Consider the following 26,643-nt stretch of genomic DNA (forward strand, 5'->3'; position numbering starts at 1 on the left):
TCTACTTAGATCATATGGACAGCATGTATTTGTTTTTATGTTTATCCAGTCTGACAATCTCTATCATTTAGTGTTTTCAGATAATTTACATTTAATTATTGATATATTTATATATCTGTCTACCAGTTTATTATTATTCTTTTTGACTCTTCTCTTTTTCATTCTCTTATTTTATTCTTCTCATTTCATTCTCCCCTCTTCTCTCTTTTAAATTATTTTGGGTTTTCTTTGTAGCTTTTATTAATTTGCAAGAATGTCTATTATTCCATTCATGCCAAGAGATTTTGCCCATTCTTCTTGGGCCATGGTTATTATTTGGTTTTTATTATTCATCTTTATTACTTTTATCCTGAATGTGAAAATGAGGTGTTCTGGGTCAAAGACATGTATTTTTTTTTTAATAAGAGTGTCATTTCCCCATTACCCTAGGTCTTATTTTGACCCCATGAGAGCCAATGGCAATTTTTCCTACATGAGTAGCCAGATTCTCCATAAATGAAGGTTAAAAAAATGAATTTTCTCACTTATAAAAGGGAGGGAGGCAGCCATCCTTCCTGAAGACTCTTCTTGAAAACATAGTGTCTTTAATCAAAATTCTAATTATTTAATATATACGTAAAATAGCGCCAGGAACCAGATAGCCCTGTGCATCTCCAGTTTTAAAACCTGGAGATGTTTCTACCTCCTGGGAATTAATCTTTTTTAGTAGGTAAATACCTAAGAAGATAGTGAGCCAGTCTACCCAGCTCCTCGGGTGTTTATACCGGGGATCTAGTCTGGACTGTACACACTCGGCCTTGACAGGTAAATTAAAGTTTTATTTTCCTTTAAGATCTGAGCAATTCATTAAGGAAATGACTATAGATCTAATTTTTAGGGCATTTTAAGAGTCTCAGGAGGCTAGAACTTTTTATAGGAGCACTGATAAATCTAGAGGTTTATTTCCCCATAGGCACAATAGCTAAGTTAAAATTTTTGATAATTCTGATATTTGGATAATCTTGGGTTTGGTATCTAGGGATTTCCTTTTTTCTTAAAAGATGTTTAGATTTTCCTGATAACTGTTATGTGTATTTTACATCTTACCCCGAGTGTTTTGAATATTACACCATGAGATTCTGGATCCTATTTAAATCTTCTGGATTTCTGTTATTGTGGCTACTTATTTTAGGAGGCGGTCAGCCCAGTTAGGATCAGACTACATAGCTTTACCCACTTTCTGTGGACTGTGGTTTTAATGTCAATTTAATTTTCAAAGCTTTTGTCTATTTGGATATTCTACATATACGACCATGTTGTTTAGGAACAAATAGAGTTTGAGATCTTCTTTCTCAGTCTGTATGCATTTTATACTCCTTTCTTGTCTTATTGCACTACCTAGTATGATGATGTTTTTCTTTCTTGTTGCACTAGCCAGTATGATGTTGAAAATATACTTGTGAGAGTAGACATCCTTGCCTAGTTCCTGATCTTAGCAGGAAAGTTTTCAGTTTCTCACCATCGAGTATGATGTAAGCTCTCGGTTTTTTGTAGATGGTTCATCATCAAATTGTGGAAGTTCCCCTCTATTCCTAGTATACTCAATGTTTTTATCATGAATGGATACTGGATTCTGTCAAATGTTTTATTTTTTCTGCATCTACTGATACGATTATGTAATTTTCCTTCTTCAGCCTATTGATGCGATGGATTACATTAATTATTGAATTTTGAACCAACATTGCATACCTGGGATAAATTCCACTTGGTCATAGTACATAATTCTTTTCACACATGATTGGATTCTATTTGCTAATATTTTATGGAGGATTTTGGCATCTATGCTCATGACAGCCACTCTCTATAGCTTTTTTCTTTTTTTTTTTTGTAATTGTCTTATTTTAGTATTAATACAATGGGAATATTTTGTAGCTCATTCTATGGGACCAGCATTATTCCAGTCCCATAGATTGAGTTAGAAAATATTCCCATTACTTCTGTCATTGGAAGGGCAGATTGTAGATAAAGGTCTAATTTATTCTTTAAATGGTAGAATTAACTGATGAATTGGTGGAATTCACCAGCGAACCTATCTTTGCCTGGTACTTTCAGTTTTGGAAGGTTAATAATCATTAATTATTGATTAAATTTTTAATGCATATAGGCCTATTCAGATTGTCAATTTCTTCCTGTGTGACTTTTGGAAGATTATGTCTTTCAAGAAATTAGTTTATTTCATCAATTCAAATTTGTGGACACAGGCTTGTTCACAATATTCCTTATTATCTTTTTAATGTCCATGGTCTATAGTAATATGTCCTCTTTCATTTCTGATTTTAGTAATTTGTCTCTTCCTTTTTTTTTTTCTTAGCCTGGCTTGAGGTTTATTGATTTTGTTGATCTTCTAAAGGAATAGCTTTTGGTTTTGTGGTATTTTCTATTGATTTCTTATTTTCAATTTAATTTATTTCTCCTTAATTTTTATAATTTCTTTTCTTCTGCTTACTTTGAATTTAATTTGGTCTCCCATTTTCTAGTTTCCTAAGGTGAAAGTTTAGGTAATTGATTTTAGATCTTTCTTCTTTTCAAATATGTGAATTCGATGCTATAAATTTTACAGCAAGCATGCTGCTGCTGCATCTCATAAATATTGATGTTATATTTTAATTTTCATTTAGTTAAAATATGTTTAAATTTCTCTTGAAATATCTTCTTTGACTCATGTGTTATTTAGAAGTGTGTTGTTTAATCTCCAATAATTTGTGATTTTACGTCTATTTTTCTGTTATTGATTGCTAGTTTAATTCCATTATTACCTCAGAACAGATATTGTATGATTTATATTCTTTTAAAAATTTTAAGGTGTGTTTTATAGTCCAAAATATAGTCTGCTTTGGTGAATGTTCCATTTGAGTTTGAAAAAAATGTGTAATCTTCATTCAACAACTTCATTCAGAGACAAAGAAAAAATATAAATCAGAAATTTAGATAAAGAAAAGTAAAGGAAGAGCATCAGAAATGAATAAATGAAGGTGTATTAGTCTGTTCTCACACTGCTAATAAAGACCTATTTGAGACTGGGTAATTTATAAAGGAAAGAGGTTTAATTAACTCATAATTCCACATGGCTGGGGAGGCCTCACAATCATGGCAGAAGGAGAATGAGGAGCAAAGTCATGTCTTACGTGGCAGCAGGCAAGAGGGAGCGTGCAGGGGAACTCCCTTTATAAAACCATCATATCTTGTAAGACTTATTCACTATCATGAGAACAACACAGAAAAGATTCCCCCCCACCCAATTCAGTTACCTCCCACTGGGTGCCTCCTATGACACGTGGGAATGATGGAAGCCACAATTCAAGATGAGATTTGGATGGGTACACAGCCAAACCATATCAGAAAGTAAAATAAAATATTTTGTTGTTCTTGTTCTCAATTTATCTCACAAATAACAGTTTGTTCATGCTAATAACAGCAACAATATGTGTGCATATATGCACATACATATATATGCTTATGTATAAGCAAAATAAATGACAATAGTGATACAAGGGCTAGAAGGGAGGAATTAGGAATTTTCGTTATTAAAAGGTACTTGTTCTGTCTATGATGTGTTGAGCGTGGACTTTTTTCTTCTTATTCTTAATTCTTAGTTGTTGAATGAAGTGGACTATTGATGCCAGTTTCATTCAGTTGATTGATGGTACTGTTGAACGGAACTATGTCTTTACTGATCGTGTGGCCAGTGGGTCTGTAAATTTCCAGCACAGGGGTGTTGAAGTCTTGAACTATAATAATTTATTCATCTGTCTCTCCTCCCAATTCTATGAGTTTTTGCCTGACATACTTTGATGCTGTAAGGATCATCATTCCTTCTTGGGTTATTGACTTCTTTATCATTATGTAATGCTTCTGTTTATTCTTGACACATTTTCTTGCTCCGAAGTCTTCTGTGCTTGAAATTAATGTAACTACTCCTACTTATAAAAATTAGCATGGTGTAACTTTCTCCCTCCCTTTACTTTTAATCTATATGTGTCATTATATTTAAAATGGGTTTCTTTCAGAAAACATAAATGGAGGCTTGTTTTTTTATCTACTTTCTGACGATCTGCCTTTTAATTGGTATATTTAGATCAGATATTAAGTGATCATTAATATAACTGAATTAACATTTACCGTATTTGTTATTGTTTTCTATTTGTTGCCCTTATTCTTTGTTTCTATTTCTGTCTGTCTTTCTCTGCATTTTGTGGTTATAATTGGACATTTTATATTATTTCATTTTGCTCTCCTTTCTTAACATATTAAATATACTTTTTTAAACTTGTTTTAGTGGTTGCCCTAATGTTTGCAATATATATTTACAACTAATCAAGTCCAGACTCAAATAATACTGTTACTTCATAGGCAGAGCAAATACCTTATAATAGCAAAATTTTTCTAATTCCTCCCTTGTAGCTCTTGTATCACTGCTGTCATTCACTTGCTTATACATAAGCATATATACATGCACATATTCCCACATTGTTGCTATTATTATTGTGAGCAAACTTATCTGTGAGGTAAATTGAGAACAAGAAAAATAATTTTTTATTTTATTTTTGTTTATTCATTTCTGATGCTCTTCTGTTATTTTTATTCATACAAGTTTCTGATATATTATTTTCCTTGTCTCCAAATAACATTTCTTGCAAAGCAGGTCTACTGGCAATGTATTACCTCAATTTTTTTTCTTTTGTCTAAAAAAGTATTTATTTCTCCTTAATTTTTGAAGGATAATTTTCCACAATATAGCAATTTGTAATTCTGTAATTCTAGAATTAATGGTCCTTTTTTCTCTCTTGACACTTGAAATATTTCGCTCCACTGTCTGCTTGTTTACATGGTTCTTAAGGAGAAATCACATATGATTCTTATCTTTGCTTCTCTACAGGTAAGGTTTTTCTCCCTCCACTCTGGCTTCCTCTAGAATATTTTTCTTTATCTTAGATTGTTTGAAATTTGAATATGATATGCCTACATGTAGGATTTTTTTTTTTTTTTTACATTTATCTTTCTTGATGTTTTCTGTGATTCCTGGATCTATGATTTTGTGTCCCCATTAATTTGGGGGAAATTCTCAGTCATTATTTCTTCGTATATTGCTTCTATTTCTTTCTTCTCCTCCCATTACCACTATTATGTGTTTGTTACAGCTTTTGTATTTGCTCTGAAGTTCTTGGATATTTTGTTCTGCTTGGGGATTTCTTTTCCATCTTTTTTCTCTTTGATTTTTGGTTTTGTAGGTTTCTATTGATATATCCCCAAGCGCCAAGATTCTTCTTTCCCCCATGTCTAGTTTACAAATAAGCCTATCAAAGACATTCTTTATGTCTGATACAGTGATATTTCTTTGTAGCATTTTAAAAATTCTTTATTAGAATTTCAGTCTCTCTGCTTAGCTTACATTAATCATGTTACTGTTAGTTGTCTACTTTTTCCACTAATGCCCTTAACATATTAATTGTAGTTTTAAAATATATCATGTTCAGATAATTCCAATATTCCTGCCTGTGAAATTCTGTTTCTAATGCTTCTTCAGTCTATTCAAACTGTGTGTGTGTATTTGTGTGGTTTGCTGTTATTTATTTATTTTGCCTTTTAGTATGCCTTGTAATAGTTTGTTGAAATACTGACGAGATGTACTTTGTAAAAAGAACTTCAGTAAGTAGGCCTTTACTGGTGTATTGGTAAGATGAGGGGGAGAAGAAGTACTCTGTAGTCCTATGATTAAATCTTAGTTGTTTCATGAACGTGTATCCTTAGACTGTGAACTTCATAAGTTCTTTGTAGATTTTTCCCCTCTTAAAATAAGATGAATAAAGGGGGCTGGAATTGGATATTTACTTTCTCCTATGTCAGTTAGGCTGTGAGAAAACTCCGGCAGTTAGGTTCTGTTACAGAATAGTTTCTTTTAAGGTTAGGCCCTGGAAAGAGGAACACAGTGTTTTGTTATAAAGCTTGGGTTTTCCAACCTTAGCACTTGTTCCTGTAGAGGTTTCTGCTCCAATAAATTGTGGTTTTCTCTATTAATTGTCTGTCTCTACAGTTTTGGAGGCAGTGGTTTTCCCTGTGAACTTCCCCTGTGACAAATCTAAGAAGAATTTTGTTTGTTTGTTTCTTTTTGTTTTTGTTTTTTTTCAGTTTGTTTAACTTTCTACTTGTTAGAATGGGGTGGTGAATTCTAAGTTTCTTTCATGTAGTACCAAAACCAGAGATCCCTTTTCCCTCTTTGATTCACAAAACTCTCATTTGCTGTTCTTATGGGTAGTGAGTCAGGGCTTTGTCTACCCATAGTTACCAGGATTATTCCTGCAATGTCTACAGGAACAGTGTCTCTGGGGAGAAGAAGCAGTTTTGTCTCTTTGCTGGCAGTTGCCTAGCACATGGCAGGGTGAGTCAACAGTGAGCCACTCTCAGGAACGGCATGGCTGCTGCTGGAGAGAGCAAGTGGCACTGATCCTTTCTGGGTTCTCTTGGTTTAGGGTGGGAGAGTACCCAGGGCTCCCTCCTGCAGGAGCTGTTGTACAGCTAGTGTGGAGAAGGGAAGGGGCACACCTTCGTCGCTGACATTTACTTGGTGTAAGGTGTGGAGAGGTAACAAATTTGCTACAGCTCTGTAAAGACAGGGTGGGCCCTGCTTCTTTGTCGGCACTCATCTAAAGTAGGGAGGACGAAACCTGTTTCGTGTCTCCCCTACTCCTTTTCCTGGGCCTCTGACCAGACACAGCAGGCTCTTAGGGCTTTTTCTGTCTGTATTCGTTGTCAGTTACACATGTTGAGCTGCTTTAGCCCTGGGGCCAGATTATACAGAAAGTAAAGCAAACAAATAAACAAAAATAACAAAATCCCCAAACTCCCAAATGACAGTGAACTTATCACCAAATTGTATTTCAAGTTCTGATGTTCTGAATCAGTCTTCTAGTGTATATTTTAGCCCGGAGTTTTTTATTGTTATTGTGGAAGAGATGTTACATCATTTTTTTTTTTTTTTTTCTAGAATGAAATCCCAGAATAGTTTTTAAACTGAGTGGAGCAAACAAACTACAATTTGAATGAAAGAAAATGTTTAAAGTAACATGATTAACAATTCACTGTGATCAGAGTATACAGATCAAAGGTTTATTTCCTCTTTCTCTAATTTAAAGAGGATCAGAAAAAACAAAACAAAACTATTGGGTACTAGGCTTAGTACCTGGGTGATGAAATGATCTGTGCAACAGACCCCTGTTTCATGAGTTTATTTATATAGCAAATCTGCTTATGTATCCCTGAATCTAAAATAAAAGTTAAAAAAATTAAAAATTAAAAAAGTTAGGACCTATCTTCTGTTCAAACTTAACAGCTTAATACTTCTTGTTATGTTGGCATGTGTTTCTTAAATGTGATTTTTTTGAGTAAAAGGAAGGAACTTTATAAAATATTTTAGAACATTTGAGCTTTGTATGCTATTATAATGTTATCTTGTTTTTAAACGACTCTGAATTTTGTGATAACCTGAAATTGAAATTTTTGCTTCATGTCTTTTGGTGTGTTGGCAAAAGATGGCTCTGGTTGCATGAAATTTTAATTTCTTCCTTTTAAGAGATTACTTCCAATATTCACCTGAATTTCTGGCAGACTCAGTCAATCAAAATATGAAAACTATGTACGCATAGTTCTTACTATTAGTCAAAAACCTTAGTCTTTTTTTTTATTTTTAGAATGAAAAGAGGACTGTTAACCTATTCAAATATATGTTGTGCTTTAATGCTTCTACTGAAATCCTTCTCACTGTATGTAACAGCAGAATGAGATAGGCAGAAAATAGGCAGCTAAAATGGAAAAAGAGAAAAACATGCTAAAATTATTGGCATTTAACAAAAACTTTGTCACTGGGTCTTGGAGTATTTAGGGTGCATAACAGGAAACCATTCAGACCTTAAATCTTTAAGTTAACTTCTCTCTCTATATGAATTTAATGCCTAAGTGTTTATTAAATATTTATATTTAATAAGAAAATTGTAGCTCAATTTAAATCAGATTTGTCTTCTCTGTCTTTGAAATCTCTTAGAGAATTGTGAACTGATACTTTATACTGACATTTTACTAGCTCCTAGCAAAATTGCTTAGCAAATTGATTATTTCCTTCTGAAATGTTTGATGATATATCCAACTCTTACTAAAGTGCCCAAACCTTACTATTTAACTACTTGTCAAGGGTTCCCAATGGTGAATACCATATTTCATTTTAACTTTTTGGAATAGGAATTGAGGGTCTTAATCCATTGAAAGTTTTATTTGTAGAAAAAAATAGACTGAATATTGTTTTTACATACAGTGAATATATTTGTACTTTTCCAGTTTCCCTAAGTAGACGTTTTATGAGTAATTATTAGAAAGACAAAAAAAGTGTATAAGTTATTGTTAGAAAGTCTTTCATGCAAGGATGTAGAGAAAAGGGAACTCATACTCGGTTAGTAGGAATGCAAATTAGTACAGCCGTTATGGAAAATAGTATGGAGATTTTTCAAGAAACTAACAGTGGAACTACCATAAGATCTTGCAATCCCACTACTGGGTATTTATCCAAAGGAAAAGAAATTAGTATGTCAAAGGGCTACATTTACCCCCATGTTTATTGCAGCACTGCTCAAGTAGCAAAGATATAGATCAACCTAAGTGATCATCAACAGATGAATGAAGAAAGAAAATATGGTAAATTTGCACAATAGAGCAATACTTGGCCATAAAAAATAATAAAATCCTGCCATTCGCAGCTATTTGGATGGAACTGGATTTCATTATATTAAGTGAAAGGAGCCAGGCACAGAAAGACAATATCTATCTTCGCTCATATATGGGATCTGGACTAGTTGATCTTATAGAAACAGAGAGTAGAATGACACCAGAGGCTGAGAAGGGTATGTGTGTGTCAAGTGGTGGAAGGACATGAAAAGAGATTGGTTAATGGGTACAAATATACAGTTAGATAGAAGGAATGAGTTCTAATATTCAATGGCAAAGTAGAGTGTCTATAATTAATAACAATGTATAGTTCAAAATAACTAGAAATTAGCACTTGAAACATTTTCAACACATAGAAATGATAAATACTGGAAGTGATGGATACCTTAAATACCCTGAATTGATCATTACACACTCTATGCATGTAACAAAATATCACATGTACCCTATAAATATGTACAAATATTTGTACCAATAGTATTTTTAGAAAAAGAATTTCAAGTACAACAAAACCATAAAATGTATATTACCTAAATCAAGCAGATATTCTATTAAAATTATTACATCAAAAATATTTCAGGAAACTCTATGTTCTTTTCTGTTCTCATCATAAGAAAATGGAGCTCTGGCATAGCTTTTTATCAATTTAAGAGGACAGTATCCTTGCAGATCCAAGTAAAAATGAGGACCTTCTTTAACTATTAAGTAATAATCAAGTCTATTTTAAGAGTTGATAAATTTTTGAAAGTCCAGCATCAAGCTAGACATTTAGGAAACTTTGGTGGAAGTTGAAGAGTTCATAGAATAATTATGTCTAAAATCTGCTAGCTCTGGACTTGTAAGCTAAAATTTTCAGGAGCTAATATGATTGTTCTTGCTCAGTTCTCTTTGACTGCTGTGGCTTTTCATGTGAAGAAATCTACAGACTTTTTCATACAAAGAAATGTACAGGAAATAAATTGGACTCTCCAGTTTCACTCTTTCACTTGTAGCTTAAGTTTAGGTTTGTTAAATAATCCCACTAATATTTGTGGGAACTTGGAAGTCTGGTGTTAACATACTGCCTTTAAAGCCTACCCAGGACACTGTTCACATGCCATTGGCCTTTTTGAGATGTTCTAACCAAAGTGTCACTGTTTGTTTTCCAAGTTAACTATTTTGTTTGCTATTTTAGGAATGATTCTTCAATATTGAATATATTTCCATAAAGTGACAGTATATCCAACTAAGATGCTTGCCATTTCAATTCTACCAAGCGTTAAATGACTATTGGATTTAAGTAGTTACAACATTGCTGAATATTTCCTGGGTACTCCTATAAATATTGATGAGTATCTGGAATCTCTCTGACAAGTTTCCTAGATTACTCCAATGTCAGAGGAAATTTTTTAAAATCCCTCTTTTTCAAACCATTGCATAGACAATATCGCACTGCAAACTGCCTCCTCCCATCTTATGAGGGTGTTTGATTTGAACTGATTTTTTAAACTAAGATTCTTAAAAATATAATTGAGAAACCTGTGTAGGTCAGCCCAGTGAAGCCTGAAAATATTTTAAATTCATTAAAATCTATGCACAATTGGCAATACCTAGGAAACAACAGATGACAGGAAGTTACTAGTGCTAATCCCATAACATTTATATACTCACTTGTGGTGAGACTATTGCCTTTTAAGTTCCATAACATCTTTAGGTACTTAAATGTCGGTTAATCACAGATGCTTCATAGATTTTATTTGGAGGGAATGCATTAATGTGGCTTTTGATATTTTTACCCCCATAGGACATTTGGTTGGCTTCTGTCCCTTGAATGTTGCCAAGACATATTTCGACGCTTTCGCTTTTAATGCTTCAGTTGTTGAAATCATCACTTGGCATGTAAATGTTATTTGTGGGGCCAACATAAAAAGCTGTCACCCTTCCTTTATGGCACTTTAAAAACTGATAGATGAATAATATTTGATGTCACTTAGATATGACACATGATTCTTGAAAATGATTTTGCTTCTCACAATTTTTAAGAATTTATCTGCAGCAGGCAAAAATGGGAAACTCTAACATTATACTACAAGAAATTTTGTTGTATATTTCTTCTGATTTTAAAATGTTCCTTGCTTTTATAGAAAAGCAATCAACATTTTCCCATCCACTTCTAAAAGCACTAAGACTAAGGACAAAATCTTAGTAAAATTTAAAATAACAAAGTCAAAGAGTGGCAAACTAGATGTTTTAACATTAAATTTAGTTAAAATTCTAGTCATATTGGTTAGGTGACAAAATATGTGGGTGATTTATTTTTTAACAGTGATTTGAACAGACACCTTGGCATTTTAGGAATTCCAGTACAGAGAGTCATGGCACCAATAAACACTAATAATTGTTGACGATTAAACCTCTGGTTAGCCAGGAAAAAGAGATGTTCTTTACTCATTAAGGGAACATCCAGTCAGAATTCATAGAATCTAACCTTCCAAGTCTTTATCCTATCTGGTACAGCAAAGTGTTATTTTTCATGACTAATGACTGACTGTAGTAAGTACTAAAACATATATCTGGCAGTAAAAGTTGTCTTTCTGATCTCACCACATGGGTCTTAAAAGTAAAAAAGACTAATAAATGAGCTGTTGGGAGCATTTTAAGAGTTTATACATATAGAAGCAGTGTGAGAATATGGTGTTGTGTAGTCGTGTAGTATGTATTTAGCAGAAGCTTTTTAGTTAGGTTCAACTAATGGAAAGGGTGTGAATATTTTTGCCTAAGCAAATCCTGCAAAAGCTAACAAAGCATATCCTACAAAAATCATTTATTTAACATGTACTACCCTCAGCACTGCATGAATCAGAAGGTATGTGGATGAAAATCCTTACAAGCCAATTATTCAAATGGTATGCTTACAATATGGTATAGAAGCAATGTTGAGTCCAAAGTAAGATGTTGCACTGGCTTTGTACCAATCATCCTAGCAGGTCATCAAGTCTTACAGGAGTTCAGAGAAGAGAAAACTTACTTTCAATTTGGCCCAATTAGAAAAAAAAATATTCATTGAAAGTTTGGGACTTGAAAATGACACATACCAGATCGTGCTGAGTTATTTTTCTACCTCTGGCTGGGTTTTTTTGTTGTTGTTTGTTTGTTTGTTTAGTTTGCTAGCTTCTCCTTTTTCAGGTGCCCATTACATGTTGGAGTTCCTTAAGGTCTTTACTCTTGTCTTCTTCTTACTTTCTCCTGAAATAGGCTCGTCAAAGTCTATAGCTTCCATTAGCATCTGTACATTAATGACATCCCAATGTGCATCTGCAGATTAAGCCTCTCCTCAGATTCTGGTGTACAACTGCCTCTACTTAGATGTCTCAACAGCACCTCAATGAAACAACTCCAAGACTGAATATGTGATATTTCCTCTTAAGTCTTATCCTCATTATCAATTTCTGGCTTAAAAATGATGCCACCATCCAATCAGATGCTCAAGTCAAAAACGATAGAATCATCCTTAATCCATCTCTCTTATTTATGCCCCGTATTCAATGTATCATCAGATTTTGTCCATTTTACCGCTAAAGAAATTCTAGTCTTTATTCTTACTATCATGACCTTAGCCTACTGCGGTCTCCTTTCAGGTGGTTTTCCTGTATGGTGACACCCACTCTCAACAATTGTTTATTTATTTTCCACAATGAAACTAAAATAAGTTTGTGCTTTTCAAAATCCACTCTGAAGTGAAAGAAGCTAATCTGAAAAGGCTACATACTGAATGATTCCAATTATATGACATTCTGGAAAAGGACCTTGAAGACAATATAAAGTTCAGTTGTTGCCAACAGTTAGGGGAAAGGGAGGGGATGAATGAGCAGAGCACAGGGAGTATTTAGGTCAGTAGAACCGTTCTGCGTGATACTATAAAGGTGGATACCTGTCTTACACATTTGACAGCACTCAGACATGTACAAGAGTAGACCATAATGTAGTAATGCAAACTATGAACTAGGATGATAACGGTGTGCCAGTTTTGGTTCATCAGTTGCAACAAATGTATCGTTCTGGTACCAAATTTTGATAACGGGGGAGGCTGTGTATGTGTAGTGGTAAGATGTATATGAGAATCCTACTTTCTTACTTGATATTGCTATGAATCTAAAACTACTTTAAAAAAAATAAAGTAGCTTATGCCTGTAATCCTAGCACTTTGGGAGGCTGAAACAGGTAGATTGCTTGCACCTGGGAGTTTGAGACAAGTCTAGGGAACATGGTGAAACCCCATCTCTACAAAACAAATAGTACAAAAAATTAGCCAGACATGGTGGTGTGCACCTGCAGAACCAGCTACTCAGGAGGCTGAGGTGAGAGGATCACCTGAGCCTGGGAGGTTGAGGCTGCAGTGATCTATGATCATGCTGGCACACTCCAGCCTGGGTGACAGAGTGAGATCTTGTCTCAAACAAACATACAAACAAACATAAAACCTCAATATTAAATCTATTCTGATTTTGCGTTCCTTCTCAACTACTGAAAATGCTTTATAGCCTTCCCAGGGCTGCTCAAATGAGCTGGAGGTTCCTAGCACAATACCTATCCACCTGTGTAGCTCCATCTTCTCCATTCTCACTCTTTGTTCTCTGCTTTCTAGCCACACTGGTCTCTTTGAGGTATGAATGGTACCTGTGAAGTCCTTCCCCAGGGTTTTTGCTCCATCCCCGTCTCCTTGCCTAATAAATATCTACTCATCCTTCAGATCTGCTCATTGTTATTTCCTGAGGAAAAAATTTTTGAGGTCCATATCTTTCTGCCAAATTGGTTGCTTTTGCTGTATCTTTCATATAAAAAAATTATTCCCCAGAGTCCTTATCACTTTTGTATTTATTTAGAGTAGATATTCATACTTATTTATTAATATCTGTCTCCACTACTAGACTGTAAGCATCTTGACTGAAGCATCTAGACTGAAGCAATATGCTGACTATTTTTTATCACCCCTGAACCCAGTGAATGGTTGCAACACAGGAGGCATTTAGCAAATATTCATTGAATGAATGAATAGAAGAAATAATAAGGACTGCCAGATGTGCTGTTGGTTAAAAGTTTGCTCAATGTTTTCTCTAGCTATTAGAGCTTTGGAGTCACTGAAATAACTATTAATCTTTCAGAAAAGAACATTTGAGTATGCATTTTAAAAACTCCTGTCACTATATATATATATATATGTATATATACACACACACATATATATATATATATAAAACTGAGCATCTGTATTTCATGTAGTTACTCAACTCTGTGGGTTTTTGTGATTTCAGATAGATACCAGCTTTGTGAATTTGAGGCGAGCAATATGAATATAGTTCCTCAACAGTGGGGATTATCTGATGTCAGGGCCTCTCTCCATATCCAGTCTCTTGCAAGTCCTGGAAAATCATCTCTGGATGGGTGGCCACTAAAGGAATTTCGTTGTTCACTAACAGACTCAGAAATAAAATTATTATTTAGCCATAGGGCAGCCTTGGATTCCTCTGGAAGGTATGCTTATGGCAGCCAGCATTAAGACCCAATCGCCATGAGTCTGCCTGTTTGCAGAGGCTTGTTTACATGTGGTATCCACTACACATTTTATCTGACTTCATTAATAAACAATTGAGACCAAGAAACCATTTCCTTACTTTCCGGGTAAGCTGAGCAATTTATCTTAATTACTGTCAACCTTTAGTGACTACCATGGGGATTCTAAGCATTCACTTCAGTAGTAATGATGTAAATTACTTATGAATTTTCAATAGGCAGTCATGGATTTTTGGCTTCTCTTCCATGTACTTTTTCCCCCAACTGAAATTATATGTGTTTGTATATCTATATCTGTATCTATATCTACATGTTGAATGTATATATATATATATATATATATATGGTAAATATGTATATTCTAAATGAATGCCTTTCCTTATTACAGTCAATCCTTTCTCATGGTACCGTGGCAGACTGTGCTGTTGTTGGCAAGGAAGATCCCTTAAAAGGTCATGTCCCCTTAGCACTCTGTGTATTGAGAAAAGGTGAGAGATCTTTGTTCTCTCTGACTGCTTGGGACCTGAATAATTAACTAAGGTTAATTCAGTGCTTACCATCTGAACTTTCTCTCTAGGTATAAATGCAACAGAGGAACAAGTTTTAGAAGAAATTGTGAAACATGTGAGACAGAGCATTGGCCCTGTGGCTGCTTTTCGAAATGCAGTGTTTGTCAAACAGCTACCCAAAACCAGATCTGGCAAGATCCCCCGATCAGCTTTATCTGCCATTGTCAATGGCAAGCCATACAAGGTAAATTATCAAAGATATTTAATCCTGGGTTCTACAATATTTTTCTTCATTTATTTGGCATCAGCAAAGCTCTTAAAAATGTTTCTCAAATATGAATTGCATCCCTAGAAAACATAAGAGTACTATTTTTTAATGGTAAGGGAGAGATTATATAGCCATTCCTTCTGTAGGAATGAGGGTTTTGGAAAGAAACTTGATTAATTAAGAACACATGCTTTGATGATAAGAACCAATGTGTGAAAATTTTTTTTTTATTTATTTTCATTTAGAGATAGAGTCTTGCTTTATTGTGCAGGCTGTAGGGCAGTGGCACACTCATAGCTCACTACACCCTCAAAGTTCTGGTCTAAAGAGATCCTCTCATGTCAGCCTTGGGAGTAGTTGGGACTACAGGTGCATGAAACTGTGCCCGGCTAATTTTTTTTGTTTTGTATTTGTAGAGGTAGTATTCTCACTCTGTTGCCCAGGGTGGTCTTGAACTCCTGCTCAAGTGATTTGATTGTCTCAACCTCCCAAGTGCTGGGATTACAGACCTGAGCCACTACTGCCCACCAAAATATTTTTTCTCTTAGTAATTGTCAGTTAAATTCAAACACATTTTTGGAAACTCAATCCTATTGAATTAAAAGGTACACTTTCCTTATTATAGTAATTAATGTCAATTAGTGAATGAGAAAGCAAAATTATTGAGCCTGGCAGCAGTAGATGTTTAAAATGCTCTAATTGATAAATGCTAATTTTGTAATTGTTTTAGGAAATCTTAGGTCGATTCAATCATATGTTTTCTTTTAATTCATGTGTACATTATGGGTGAAAAGATATATCTATTTTTATCATTAAGATAATAAAAGGCAATGCAACTGTAAGGAGTAGTTACGTGAACACATGACAAAAAAGAAAAATTCTTTCTATAGAAATATATAGAAGATGACTCCAACTCTAGAGAAAATACCATCTAAGTCCAATAGTTTTCCTAACTGAACTGTTTATTCTTTTACTCTGGAAAGCTATAGATGAGTATTAATATATTAGGTTCAAAGTTCCCTGTTTTTAAACCTTCCATATGAATATTACAAGACAACGGGGAAAACCACGTTGCATATAATTGTTTAATTATAGAAAGAGTAGAAGAAATTCAAGGAAGAGTATTCACCTGACCCTAATTTTTTTTTCCAGATAACTTCTACAATCGAAGACCCCAGCATTTTTGGACATGTAGAAGAAATGCTGAAACAAGCATAATGAGGTTGATTTAATTTCTTAATTGAAATTAAATTATTTGAGTTGTTTCTCAGAAATAAATATTTCAGTAGAAATTACTGCAAACTGAAATGTGAATTGTAAAACTTGGCCTAAACAAATCTAATGAAAACTTGTGAAAGACCTGTGCCTTTTGTTTGATTTGACCCTGTTAGCATTGTTATTAGTTATCTGTAACATGGCTCATTATATGTCATCTACTGCTTTAGGAAAAATGTATCTAGTGTATTATTTTTAAAATTGTACCTCCCTAGAAAAACACTTTAATTGAAAGCAACGCTAATATAGAGCCACTTCCCCAAACCAAGGAGCTGTAGTTTGGATTCATAGTCTAAAACTTGATTTGAAGTCAGAAAATTAAAATTTTTCTAGTAGAAATTTTAGAAATTTTCTAGTATTCTGTAGATGCTCACATTGTTTTAAATAAAATCGATGAAATGAGAAGTTTAGGTAATCATCTAGACAGATGAAATTATTATCTAGGTAGGAGGACTTTTCTTTCTATACATTTTCTGAGGGAAAGCAGAACACCAGGGTTACGGCTGTACCTTCAGGTCTTTTGTTTCTTAGGCAAGGAAAACAACATGTCTGACCTGGCATGGTGGTTCAGCTTGTAATCCCAGCACTTTGGGAGGCTGAGGCAGGCAGATCACTTGAGGTCAGCAGTATGAGACCAGCCTGGCCAACATGGTGAAACCCTGTAACTACTGAAAATACAAAAATTAGCCAGGCATGGTGGCAGGAGGCTGAGGCAAGGAGAATCACCTGAACTCAAGAGAATCACCTGAACTCAAGAGGCGGAGGTTGCGGTGAGCCAAGTTCTACCACTGCACTCCAGCCTGGGTGACAGAGTGAAACTCCATCTCAAAACAACAACAACAACAACAGTAACAACAAAAAAACCACATGCCTGACAGAGAATCAAGAGATAATTTAGTCCAGTCCCTCAATCTCTTCATGGAAATGAGGGCTCCTGGGAGCCCCTCCTCATGTCTCAGGTTCTTAGTTAACTGTGTATATCCAAGCGATTCCAGATTCCTATGGAAATAAGGAATCGATGTACAAATGGGGTAGTATGGCAAGGAAACTCTTAAGAAAGAAACATCAAGGTTTTTACATTAGGTTAAAGACCAAGAAGGTTTCTAGGCAGGTAGTGTAATGTCTAGATGATTTTGAAGTGAATGTAAGCCACTAGGTTTGAGGGACAAAGGACAGTAGAAAATGGTGAAGACTGCAGATCACCTGCTCCACCTCAAGGAGCAGTGGACCCAGCAGAACACAGCCCAAAAAGGAGACAGGTCTCCTGCTGCAAGAGCCTCTGTTTTTTAAAGAAAAAACAAAGAATCCTGATTTTTCTGTGATATCTCTAATTTTAAAATAGTACATCATTAAAAAATTGTAATGTCCAAAAGCATCTTTCCATTTAACTTCTAAAAATCTCTTAATTTTTTTAAAAAAATTGTAAAGTGAGTTTTTGTTAAGCTTGTAGGAATGGGCCAGTTAACTAGAGTAGACAGATGTAGGAAATTAAATATTTGATTTATTTAGGGGTCTATATAACATCAGTTATCAAAGAATACATTTTAACCCAAAAGTATACCATGCTCATTGTATCTTTGATTGTTCTTCAAGTATTTCTCACTCTTTTAATCTATCAGGAACATTACTATCAAGAGCAGATTGTTGTAACATAATACTCTGGGTACATGAAATGTATATAAGAGATAAATAGATAATAGAAGATTTATTGTTATAAAAATGACCTACAACTTATATAAAAAATTCTGAAAATTTCAACTTTTTTGGACTGAAGGCTGCAAAATAAATGGCTTCTCAAAGTAAATTCCTATTTACTTAGAAATTGCTTTCTTGATTGTTACACCTGGAAAAATATATTCATCTACTTTTTCCTTTTAATTATGTTAGTAGCCTGAATTAAACCAGCTACATAGACATTCTCTAATTTGAAGCTGTTGGGATCCTTCAATCGCCTCTTTCATTGATACATTTTATCCATTGTCATAACTGTGGTCTTCATTAATAACTCATTTTAATGTCTTAGAAGTAGAATATGTTTCCTTATTTTTTTCAAATAAAAATCAGTTAATTTGAAATGGCAAATTATTTAGCTGAATGTGTATCATTGTTCATTTGCAAGATTTAAACTCAGGCAGATCCAAGAATTATGTAAAGGGCGAATCTTTGGTCCTCTTGCACATTTTTTTTTGGTAATCAAATCTGAAGGGACACCTTAGCAAGCAGACTTGGGTTATTTTCCAGTTGGATGGGAATGGAAAGCAGTGTTTGAGACTGGGGAAGTGGCTATTTCCTGTGTCTGACTGGGGAATTGCAAGGTCAAAGAATGTTGTTACTTTTATGTGATGAAAAAACAGGGCAAGAAAGATACACTTGAATCATCAGACTGCTTAAAATTTGGGAGAAAAATATTATTCTGTTTTACTACTAACCATAAATCACTTTTGCTAGATAGTACTTAAAATATTCTGAATTAAATGTATCTTTAAAAACAAAAATATAATGTTACTAAAAAGTGCAGCCATACTTAAACTTGCTAGAATAAATTGAGGTCTTCGTTTGGTATTTTCATAGGATTTCTTACTGTAAGTCATTGGAAAATGAAAATATATGGTACTTTCAAAAGTTAAAGTCTTTTCCAATTCATTGAATTACTTTGCTTGTCAAAATATATTAAACATATGTAAATGAGACCTCTCCTACATTTAAAAACCAGTTTTGTTTATATAAAATTGTATTTGAAATGTCTTGAACATTAAAAATGTGAAAATTTATAATGTTGATGATCAAAAGATAATACGTTGAGATTCTGAGCTTAATCCATTAAATGGATTTTAGAATGTAGTAGAAGTTATCTTATAAATTAAGTCATATTTTATGCTTTTTTGAGGGAAATAGCTGGATCTTTTGCATCACTATATGTTTTTAGTGATTGAGTGGTATATAATAGTAGATACAAATCTAGTTATGGCATTATAATGTTGTAGTTCCTATATTCTATTTCATTTCTGTGAATCAAGATGCCCATGTTTAGATGAGCTTAGAAAGCTCTTTCTTATCGTTCCTATTCAGGCCACATTTTTTAGAAAAATTTAAGATCACTCCCATAAGCAAGTTTAGATCTCCCTCTTGTGGGCAGACGCAATTTTGAAGCTAAATATTTGAGTCACCCAAAGAACACATTTCCTGATAGCTTAAGTAAATTGTGGAGCCTTATGTGACTAGAAAACAAAGCTTAAACAGAGAACTGGAAGTATTTTTTTTTATTGACAATGGAAAGGGTTTCTGTTACCATTACCTTTTGACTGAATCTGTTAAATAAAAATAGACATCAAAACAAATGTAATGTACGTGCAAACATAGCAAATTAAAATACAGAAAAGAAATTACTAATGACAGATCTTGCGCTTAATAAGATCAAGCAGCAGAAAATCAGCAGTTAGATAAATGGTATTATTAAATAGGCTTTACTTTGAATCTCCCATATAAACAAAGAATAAACAACAGTAACACCACCAAATAAAGCCACAGGGAAGAGATTACTCTTCTATACTTTTATACACTATATATGTTAATCATTCTGTCTTTCATTATTTCCTCTGATAAAACTGACTTCAGGGAAGTCACAACAAGGCCATCTCGGCTAAAAGCTTGTAACATTAGACATGAGTCTGGCTAATGCCCAGTTACATTGACAAAAGGGAAAGGTATCTTGGGTTTTGTTTTCTCTAGTGGAAATGAGCCTCAGACTCCGCAGTGGTTGACATTCGCTGTCCAGTACTGGCTGGCAGTTCAAGATATTTGAATGAACATGTGGTTCTTAGTAAAGAAGAAGTTTTTTGTTTTTTGTTTTTTTTCTTGGTCCACAGGTAACAAGAGAAGATTATGGTTTTTTAATATAAATTTTTAAATACTTGCTTTTGACTCTTGTAAACAGCTTGGCTTTGTATTGTATTGAAAAGGAGATCAAGCCATCACAGTGCTATTTCTAAAGATATAGGACATCCCTGATTGCCTTTAAAGCTCTATTTTTGGCTCCGGTTCCAGGTTAAATCATTCTTTTTCACATGATCAGAGGCAGGTTGTTCAGCTTTAAGTATTGACAGACTTGAAGGAGAAACATGTTGAAGCATGAAACATGCTTCAAGGAAACATATTGATTTGACTATTAACAATTCAAAAACCGTAAAAATGGTGGAATGGTAAAATACAAACAGTACTTGGAATTGTCAAATGTTTGCACTCGAGACTCCATGAACCATATATTTTATTTTTAAAAAAATCATATTTATATCCATTTACATAAGACTTACACATTTAAAAAGAAATGCACAGTAATACATAAATGCCTAGTATATTACAATAAAACATGAAAAACAACTGGCTTCATTTCATAAAAGCATCTGTTGTACAGAGTTTATGATGTAGATGATGTTTATTATTCAAATGACTTAAGCATTTTATTACAATTGTAGTAAACTAATCAAATGTAATATCTGACTCCCCCCAAAAATCACATTTTTCAGCTTTAATAAGTCATGACGTCATTATTTCCTTAGAATTCAGTTTTCACAAAGGTTTTCACTGCTCGTCTTCTTAGATGGTAGTGCACTTTAGGTAGAGTAGACTGAAAAGACGCCATCTAAAATATACAACGGACAGCATTAGTTCACTGAAAAGTCCCAGACTGGGAAATCTCATTCTACTTCTCTGTGGTGTACCTCCATGCAGCCTGCTTACTCCTGTCCTAAAAGATTATGGGAAGGAAATCATCTAGGATGTAGCCAACAGCCGTATGTAATTAACATTTGCTCTTCTTCAATTTGGTGCAGGGGAGCTTAACAAATAATAGAATTTGCTCAGATTTGTGGAAAGTATGGCAGTAATGTAAACAAAGGTAGTTATGCAAGATGTTAGCATGCCTTCTGAAAAATTTACAACTTGCTAATTAATAAATTGGGTTGAATTGACCTATTTCATAATATAGATTTATATTCTAGTTCATATATTTTAGAGTTCTTAAAAAATACCTTTATTTGTTTCAAAAACATAATGATAATACGTCACCTATTTTAAACGGTTTGTGTCAGTAGTATGGCATTGCTGATTCTTTTCAGCCATAATGTACATAGAAAAAGCTCACAATTACTATTACTGACACGAAAGAAACAGCAAGCAGTATGCTCTGGATTATTTTAATAACTAAAGTATTATTGTTTCATCAAAACAAAAAATGGTTATCCTAGATTGAATTACTATAAATGGCTACTGTTATCCCAAATAATGGTAAAAACTAGGAAATATGAACTAGAATGCCATGCACGAAAAACAGATTGCAAATAGTTAGAGGAACTCTACCCATCAGTTAAGAGCTAAGAAGCAAGCACTATTGAACATATTAAATAGTCATTTGTACATTAGTGAAGTGTTCATTTCCTGAAGAAATTATAATGCTATGTGTAGAATCTATTATAAACAGTTTTTTAGGAGACCTCTTATTCAGACAAATTATTATACATTTTAAATCACGCCTAATTAGATGCCAAATTATATACCATAATTAAAATTTTAATGTAAGGGTTCTACATTCTGAAATTAAATCTCTTATCGGGATGCTTTTCGTTTTCTCATTTCAAATAGTGATCCAAATAAAGCAGGATATCTGCTCCCATCTTAAGCCCAAAAGACCAACAATAAATTGTGTGGTGCTTTTAGTTCAAGGCAATGGAAAACAGCACAAAGCAAGCTATTCCGCTGTCTATAACTGGTTTCTCTTATCCCTGTGCACACTTATTGTTCTAAATATCGCCTTAAAAAGTGTTTTTCCAAAATATTAATTCATCAAAAGTGGTTAAATATTTTGGTAAAGCATAGTTTTAGGTTGAAAGAACTTATGAACATTTGACATTTATAAATCTAGGAAACCACGGTTTTACTATTAAGACTGTTTTTCAATAAAACCTCATTTTTATATGGATTTTAAAGTAGCTTTCATTAATTAGTATTTCCTTAAAATCAAACAACTGGTATTTATGGTTACATAGGAAGGTTTTGTGCTGGTCCTATCCTCCACTCTTATAAAGTAACTTTATTTTGTTCTTGTAAGTCTCAAATACTTAAAATTTATATTTGTTTTTAGCAAGTGTAAATCAGATTGATAAGAAACAATGTAATCAAGGTTTAAATTTTTTGCAGTTTCTACTATTTATTTATTTATTTATTTATTTATTTTGAGACGGAGTCTCGCTCTGTCACCCAAGCTTGAGTGCAGTGGCATGATCTCTGCTCACTGCAACTTCTGCCTCCCAGGTTCAAGTGACTCTCTTGCCTCAGCCTCCCAAGTATCTGGGATTATGGGAGTGCACCACAATGCCTGGCTACTTTTTGTATTTTTAGTAGAGACGAAGTTTCACCACATTGGCCAGGCTGGTCTCTAACTCCTGACCTGAAGTGATCCACCTGCCTCGGCAAGTTTCTACTTTTTAATATGAAAGCATCTCTAAATCATCTTCCTGTCTGTTGCTATTTGACTCTGTGAACTTGCTTAAATCCCTATCTGCTTACCTTGGCTTCCTTATACAAAAGACACACTTAAAAATATAGGATTTTTTAAAGTTTTGAATTATTATCAATAAAATGTTAAGTGAATCAATAGGAAATGGTACTAAAAAGTAGAAAACAGTGTAGTGGCAACCCATTGATGTGTAATAATAGAGTGATAGGCCTCCAACAGGCAGACCTTAAACCATAGCAGACAGATGGTGATAGGAAATACTAGACTAAGTGTTACGATACAAAGATTTCTTTTTTCCCTGAAGCAATTCAAAAGGGTTATCTCACTTCTGTACTGCTAGGGCATGCCAAAGAATATAGTGTATATTTATTAGTCTATGTAGGTTCCATTTTTTTGTCTTTTTTTTTTGTCAGCCAAAGGGAAACTACTCACAGCAGGTCAGTGCTGCCTCCTTTGAGTGGCTTGTCAACATGAGTATGTGCGAACAGTGGAGTTGTCTAACCTCTGCAGTCTTGATGAAGCAACTGCAAATGGAGAAAAGGGCTTTAGAGGGACTTGGATGGTTGAGTACAAGATTTCAGATGAGAAAGATTTATTTTCCCTGCATACGGGGATTCTGAACATATTAGTAGACCTTCTTTCTCTCAGATATAAGCCACTCACATTCCTCTTCTCTAGATCAAGTTCCTAATGAAAATTTATCCCAGTGTAATTGACCTGAGCTTTCGAGTTGTTATGTATTCCTCCTTAGATGAAATCTGTAACAAGAGCAGCTCCCCAGGGTGCTTCTGTTTTTGATATAAGAGATTGCTCTTAGAGAACTCATTATAGTGGATTTTTTTCCGCTCCAAGTATTGAAGAACTTCTACACTAATTGTAATGATGTTAAATTCCTCATGAATTTCGCTGACATGTTCCACCATATTAACAAGTTGTAAGAAATGTAGATCAAGATCACGGTTTATGCTGGAATAAATTTGAGTTATAATAACTATGACCTTGGAAAGAAATAATGATGCTTAGTGATTATCTTAACAAATAGAGTGGGACTATTTTTCTTTAATGCCTTCCAAACAGAAATAATTTTGTGACTACTATTTCAAAGTTGTCTCTCCTCTGGAATGACTGTTTTCTTTTGTAAATTAGATAGCTTAAGTCTAATGTCCACAGAAGGAAATAGTAATTGGGAAATTACTGTGTTTTGTGTTTCTTTAATTCTCTTCTCATGTTCGTGCTTGTTTATTTAAGGGCTTCTGCTTTGGTCAGAGGGAAAAAATATCTGATGAGTCTGAATTTCTAAGATGACATATAAAACTCGCAGTATTTCAACATGTAGGGGGACAGTGGAGTTAATTTCCATTTACTATGAATCTTTAGTCCAAGTCCAACCTCTAACTTAAGCAAATGATTAATTTTGGGAATAGAAGACTAAAGAAACACAAATCATGCAGATGTTTATTGTTCCTCCTAGAGGTGGACATTAGCCAAATTGTTCTTTTTAGAATGTTATAAATTATTTTGAAAATGTGAACAAAGTGCCATGAGTTCATGCAATAGCAGTGTAAAAAGGAGTCTGGTTTGTGATGAGAGCAAAGTAAATTTCAAGCAGAGCAAACCAACTCAAGAAAATAGTTCCAGAAAGCAAGGTCAGAGAATTATACAAGCTTTGGCTAAACAAGCTTTTTGCTTTATAAGCAGCAACACAAAACTACTGTACCATCTGTTGTCATTTTTCTTGACTGCCCAGATGTTGTGGTTAACCTAAATCCCGCTGGTAATGTTTCTGAGGACCCAGGCATCATGCTGATTCCATGTACTTCCCGAGGAGGAAACTGCCTTCTCCAGGTTGATCCACGTCTGAAGTTCTTGTCATCACTCTGCCAGTACAGTTATAATGTGATGTTACGAAAACAAGTAAACTAGTCCATGTGCTTAAAGCAGTGTGCTTAGAAACATGTAACATAGATTATTTACATTTAGTCTGTCAAGTATACATATGGAATCATGCTTTATCAAGACAGTTCTATGATTCCAAAACAAGACTATAGGAGATTTGATATATAAATTTTTAAATAAAACTTTTCAGACAATTTCAGATTTAAGGTCGACATCTACACAGTAAATGTCTTTGAAAGCCTAAAATAAGTCACCAATGTTTTCCAAAATAAATATTGGATATACATTGTTCCACTTTATGACTACTGGTTTTATGGAATGAGACAATATACTTAATTGAATCAGTTGTTGAGTAGACTACATTTAACTCAGACACTTGAATGAAATGACTTTTATGTACACAAATACAATGTAGGTATTTATTTCAGGGAAATCTATATTTCAGATGACATGGCTAATAGGAGATACTGTAGCCTATTATTATATCTGTACAAGAAACTCTAAATATGTGATTTGTGAAGTTTTAGGTGACACAGAATTAATTTGCAATTTGTTGAAAAATCTGTATAGCCTAGATACCATCCTTTCAATAAGTACATGTGGTCCTTGGGTGCCACTGAAAGCATAATGCTACCCTGGTTACATTTTAATAATGTGTATTTTAATATACACAGAGGCAGAGAGTCACATCTCATTTAATTGACCCAATAGACTTTTTTCCTAGTTCATTACTATCAGGAAGCAACATTATACCCCACATAGGCTAGTGTCTCTACTTGGACAGATCCTAGGGTGAATCCACATTTTAGAATGAAGCACAGCAATTACATTTTAATTCTGGTTGCCGATTTTGTTAGGCCTTAATGAAATAATCTCTTCTCCCTGTGTGTATACACAAAGTACTTTTACAGACACAATTATTTTCCTCCAAATTGGCAAGTAGCAATGTATAATTCAGCAGTTAATGAATATTATGTGTCTAATTCTGAGGAAAACATGAATCATTCCACATAGGTCTTGTCTTCTCATCTCACTGTTTCTTACCTAGGGAAGGACTATCTATTCCATGAAGTTATAGCCAAGTATATGTTGTGTATCCTAATATCTCATTTGATTTCATTCTGGCATTTGGAATAATAGGTCTAGAGTCACTCAACATAGTAATTTGTGCTATGTTATAGTGAATAACTCTATAAGGTAGTCTTTGTAGACTGCTATATTAGTTAAGGGACATGTAAAGTCAATCAGGGAAAACTAAAATCATTTTTATATAATAACATATCCACTGTTTCAATCCTTATCATTAAAACCTACATTTTGTTTCAGTGTGGTACCCATTTTGCACATTAAGAGATGTCTGCTACTCTTCTCAACTGCTGTATTTTTCATAGTCTTAGACCTCCCAATGTGTGTAAATGTAGAAAACAAACAGAATTTCACACTTGCAACCTCTATGACTTCTTGATTCTTGGAGAAGTTTTTGCATTAAGCATAAATAGTCTTCAGTTTTATAAAACACTATGTTACACTGTAGAGCTACACAACTCCTTACAGTGTTGTAGCTAGGGGCTTAAAAATAAGTGAGTTTTGGCCAGGCGTGGTGACTCATGTCTGTAATCCTAGCAGTTTGGGAGGCCAAGGTGGGAAGATAACCTGAGGTCAGGAGTTCGAGACCAGCCTGACCAACATGGAGAAACCCTGTCTCCACTGAAAATACAAAATTAGATGGGCATGGTGGTGCGTGTCTGTAATCCCAGCAACTTGTAAGGCTGAGGTGGGAGAATCGCTGGAACCCAGGAGACGGAGGTTGCGGTGAGCCGAGATCACACCACTACACGCCAGCCTGGGCAACAAGAGCGAAACTCCGTCAAACAAACAAACAAACA

At 34.2% G+C, this 26,643-nt stretch overlaps 2 protein-coding genes across 11 annotated transcripts in view; one reads left to right on the plus strand and one right to left on the minus strand.

Moving 5' to 3' along the window:
• Positions 1 to 18,154, plus strand: part of ACSS3 (acyl-CoA synthetase short-chain family member 3) — a 171,857-nt gene extending 153,703 nt beyond the window's left edge. The window contains exons 14-16 of the mRNA XM_011934117.1: positions 14,687 to 14,786; positions 14,876 to 15,051; positions 16,228 to 18,154. Of these exons, the coding sequence (XP_011789507.1) occupies positions 14,687 to 14,786; positions 14,876 to 15,051; positions 16,228 to 16,293 (342 nt within the window). The 3' untranslated portion in view covers positions 16,294 to 18,154. The remainder of the gene's footprint in view (positions 1 to 14,686; positions 14,787 to 14,875; positions 15,052 to 16,227) is intronic.
• Positions 18,155 to 19,595: 1,441 nt separating this feature from the next.
• PPFIA2 (protein tyrosine phosphatase, receptor type, f polypeptide (PTPRF), interacting protein (liprin), alpha 2) overlaps positions 19,596 to 26,643 on the minus strand; it is a 514,858-nt gene continuing 507,810 nt past the window's right edge. For 7 of the 10 annotated variants that reach the window (XM_011934119.1, XM_011934122.1, XM_011934120.1 and 4 more), the window contains 3 exons: positions 24,579 to 24,738; positions 23,294 to 23,385; positions 19,596 to 20,989 (listed from right to left, as the gene is read on the minus strand). In XM_011934119.1, the coding sequence (XP_011789509.1) occupies positions 23,327 to 23,385; positions 24,579 to 24,738 (219 nt within the window). In that variant the 3' untranslated portion in view covers positions 19,596 to 20,989; positions 23,294 to 23,326. The remainder of the gene's footprint in view (positions 20,990 to 23,293; positions 23,386 to 24,578; positions 24,739 to 26,643) is intronic. The other 3 variants (XM_011934124.1, XM_011934121.1, XM_011934128.1) reach the window with 1 other exon arrangement.

Source organism: Colobus angolensis, unplaced genomic scaffold (assembly GCF_000951035.1).
Source record: "Colobus angolensis palliatus isolate OR3802 unplaced genomic scaffold, Cang.pa_1.0 Scaffold131, whole genome shotgun sequence".
Taxonomy (NCBI): Eukaryota; Metazoa; Chordata; class Mammalia; order Primates; family Cercopithecidae; genus Colobus; species Colobus angolensis.